This window comes from Sinocyclocheilus anshuiensis, unplaced genomic scaffold, assembly GCF_001515605.1.
Source record: "Sinocyclocheilus anshuiensis isolate Anshui unplaced genomic scaffold, SAMN03320099.WGS_v1.1 scaffold1094, whole genome shotgun sequence".
Classification (NCBI taxonomy): domain Eukaryota; kingdom Metazoa; phylum Chordata; class Actinopteri; order Cypriniformes; family Cyprinidae; genus Sinocyclocheilus; species Sinocyclocheilus anshuiensis.
In genome coordinates this window covers 361,468-363,729 of record NW_015536578.1, presented here as the reverse complement: position 1 = coordinate 363,729, position 2,262 = coordinate 361,468, and the positions used below count along the sequence as shown (strand labels likewise).

General features: G+C 35.1%; 1 protein-coding gene across 1 annotated transcript in view; it reads left to right on the top strand.

Annotated features, from left to right (window-relative positions):
* naxd (NAD(P)HX dehydratase) overlaps positions 1-2,262 on the top strand; it is a 15,353-nt gene that overhangs the window by 8,429 nt on the left and 4,662 nt on the right. The window contains exon 4 of the mRNA XM_016505305.1: positions 1,717-1,762. Within this exon, the coding sequence (XP_016360791.1) occupies positions 1,717-1,762 (46 nt within the window). The remainder of the gene's footprint in view (positions 1-1,716; positions 1,763-2,262) is intronic.

Below are 2,262 nucleotides of genomic sequence, written 5' to 3'. Positions count from 1 at the left end.
ATTTTGCAGTATCTGTACGAACCCTGTTTAAGTTACCAGTTCTTGGACCATTTTAATGTTTTTGTTGTTGTTAATTTAAGTGAACTGTAGTTTTCTGTAGTAAACTGTCTTTGTATATTTCCTATTTTATATTAATTCCCTAGTATTTAATTTACCATTATTTATTTTGAACAAAATTTCAGAAATTTCATGTTTTAGATTGTAGGTCATCTTGTACCCTGTCAAGGACAAAGCAAACCAGCAAAACTTGATATCAAAAGCATCCTAAATGTTACATGTGTTTGCACCATATTGTAGTGAGTAAACATTCTTGGTATTGCTGTTTCAAATATCCCACCATAATCTGTAGTCTGAGCCTGTCAAGGGCTAATGGCAATGGCAGATACGTTACTAGTTAGTTTCAAGGAAACTCATTAAATTTTTTTGTTTGCCAAATAACCCTGTGTATGTGTCTGCCCCCGCAACCCCCAATCCCCGGAAAAAAGTTCAGGCTCAGCATTTTTTTTTTTGCTTTAACCCCCAAATTAGGATTTGGAGTAAGGTTAGGATTATATGGGTTAAAAGGAAAGGGCTCGGGTTATAGTTGGGGGTAAAGTTAACAGTTGACTATAAATGTTAAAAGTACCTTAGATGTAATTACAATGCACCCTCATGCATGTATGTAGTGGTGCAATGGTACACAGAAGTCAACGGTTCGGTACGTACCTCAGTTTTGGGGTCACAATTCGATACGAGGTCGGTACAAGTAGGACATGTATTGTTTTCATTTTTTTAAACAGACAGTAGTGCTACATGCATGTAGCATGAACAGTTTTTTTTTTTTTTGAATTGGACTGTATGATTTCAAGATTTAAAACAAAAACAGGATGGTCCGAATTTAGATTAGTGAAGTTATGCTACATAAGACACCTGCACAAAACAAAAACATCAGATGGGCTGAATGAAGATGCAAATTTATTCTCTGACAGCAGGTGGTGCTTATGGAACAGCAGAGATATAGCGCTCCCTTGGTTACCGCTGTAAACAAAGCAGCTGCGCTTAAATACTACTGTAATATGCATTATATGGAAGTAAGAGGAAAAGAAAATGCCATCGAAACATTTCTGAAGACGGTCAGTTCCTTTCAGAGAAACATTAATTTAACCCCAATAAAATTTGTCTTCCTATATTTCGAGCATCATGAACAGTGAGCTTGATCTGACTGGTACAGTGTTTTCTCCTCTTTACAGACTACAGGGTTGGTGTGTAGATCGCCTCTTCTTTCCTGTTGTGATGGTTAGCGTTGCATATGACTGTATCGGACTGCATGAACCCGAACCGTGATGTTTGTACTGTGACCGTTCGGAACGAATACTTGTATTGTTACACCCCTAGTATAGTATATTGTATCAAATGGTTAAGTACAAGGCCATCTAATGTAAAGTGATCAGCAGAATATAAAAAAAAAAGATAGCTATTTTACAGTTTTAGGGCATTTTTCATAAATTTCCTCTTTTTCCGGAGCTGTTATGTTTAGAGTGTAATTTCTAGAGCTTGCTCACTTTTTCACATTCAACCACATACCATCAAGGCATGCTCTGCCACAACAGCGTTTCATAAGGTGCTATGTGCTGTGATGTGAGTGTTATAGTACGTAGCAGGCTGTTTTCTTCTGTTTATTCTGTCTATATGTGAATTTGCTTGATGAAACTTAAATTTTTGTATTGCTCTTGCTAGGTACACAGGAGCACCTTTCTTTGCAGCTATTTCGGCTTTAAAAGTAGTAAGTATTCTGTTAAAAAATGCAATCCATTTTTTGTTTCTCATCTGCATTTTGTCTTTTCATACTTCAGTGACATACACAGTAAATCATCTTCATGGTTTTATTTCGACTTTGTCTCGTATTTATCAAAGAATCCTGAACAAAAATTGTATCCACAAATATATTATTCAGCATTAATATTATGTTTTAAACATTGTTAATAATAAGAAATGTTTCTTGAGCAGCAAATCAGCATATTAGAATGATTTCAAAAACATATATTTGAAATTGTAATAATATTTCACAGTATTACAGTTTTTACTGTATTTTTGATCAAATACATGCAGGCTTGGTGAGACTTTAAATATATATATATTTATATTATGTAACAAAATGATGTAACAAAAACATCAAAAAATCTTATTGAGCCCAAACTTTTCAACAGTGACGTGTGTGTGTGTGTGTGTGTGTGTGTGTGTGTGTGTGTGTGTGTGTGTGTGCTCGCTTTATGACCCCTCTGT